Genomic DNA, 1,128 nt, shown 5'->3' with positions numbered 1-1,128 from the left:
CTGGGAGGCAGCGGCTGCGGCGGCTCCGAGCAGCAGCAGCAGGCGGCGACGTCCCGAGACGCCCGAGGGGAAGGAGCCGGCGGCCGAATAGAAGGGCAGGCAGGCGGCGCCGGTGCGCCGGCAGCTGCTGCAGTTGCAGCCACAACCCCGGAGCAGCGCCCCGAGCACCCAGCGCGTCCCGGCCATGGACTCCGGAGGCGGCGCAGGGCCTGGAGATGGCTGCGGCTGCAGCGCGAGCGGAGAGGAAGTGGAATCCAGGGCCGGGGAGGGGGCGCCAGGCACATGCGCCGCGGGCACCCAGGGGCAGCGGCGAGACGGCAGGAGGCGGAGGAGAGCGCACCGCTCCGCCCGGTCTCCGCCCTCGGGGCGGGGCTGCTAATAAATGGGCGGGGCCGTGGGGGTCCCCCACTGAGACCCGCTGGCTCTTTTCACTTGTTGAAAACCGAGGTGAGGTGAGCGCCTTCCTGCTCTGGGCAGCCCGAGACTTTAAACGCCCGTCTGCCAACGCCTGGCACTGTGCCCCCGGAAGCGCCTGACGCTTGAGGAGCTAAAGGGCCTTGTGGTTGTAAAAAGGGTTGGAATATTATAGGAAGAGATTTAGTAGCATTTTCACCCTTCCACCTGGAGATGTGTGCCAAAGGCCAGCTTTGTTTTAAAGTGAACTATGTAGATGCTTATTTTATGTCCACAGTAGCTATAACGAGAGCTTTAGCCTTTCCTAGGAAGGCGCAGCCACAGGTACACAAGCAGCAGTTGCACAAGGACAGGTTATGCAATTTTCATCCAGTGGCCAGAAGTTTTTGTGTGCAATCTCAAAAGTAGAAAAGTATAGTATAATAAAATTTTAGAATTTAAAAATTGTCTCATATTTCAATCTTCATCTGTCCCCACCACCACCAACTTCTTTTTTCTTTTCTGAACTATTTTAAAGAAAATCACAAGGGTCCTGTCAACCACCCTTTACACTACATCTTTAATCCATAAGGATTTATTAGAAAGAACACCATGACATTCAGATTATTTTGACGTATCTAAGATTGTGGTTAAGGTGTGAATTGTTTGCTCTGACTAACTTTTAGGGAAAAGAAAGCTCAGCATTTGCCAGTAAATCCAAAAGAGCAAATACTA

At 54.1% G+C, this 1,128-nt stretch overlaps 1 protein-coding gene across 1 annotated transcript in view; it reads right to left on the bottom strand.

Annotated features, from left to right (window-relative positions):
• GRSF1 (G-rich RNA sequence binding factor 1) overlaps positions 1 to 278 on the bottom strand; it is a 13,765-nt gene extending 13,487 nt beyond the window's left edge. Inside the window, exon 1 of the mRNA XM_004681230.2 lies at positions 48 to 278. Coding sequence (XP_004681287.1) covers positions 48 to 186 — 139 coding nt within the window. The 5' untranslated portion in view covers positions 187 to 278. The remainder of the gene's footprint in view (positions 1 to 47) is intronic.
• Positions 279 to 1,128: the final 850 nt, after the last annotated feature.

The sequence above is a fragment of the Condylura cristata genome, unplaced genomic scaffold (assembly GCF_000260355.1).
Source record: "Condylura cristata isolate star-nosed mole 26May11 unplaced genomic scaffold, ConCri1.0 scaffold00012, whole genome shotgun sequence".
Classification (NCBI taxonomy): Eukaryota; Metazoa; Chordata; class Mammalia; order Eulipotyphla; family Talpidae; genus Condylura; species Condylura cristata.
The sequence above is the reverse complement of the archived record's forward strand: the minus strand, read 5'-3'. Positions and strand labels throughout refer to the sequence as shown.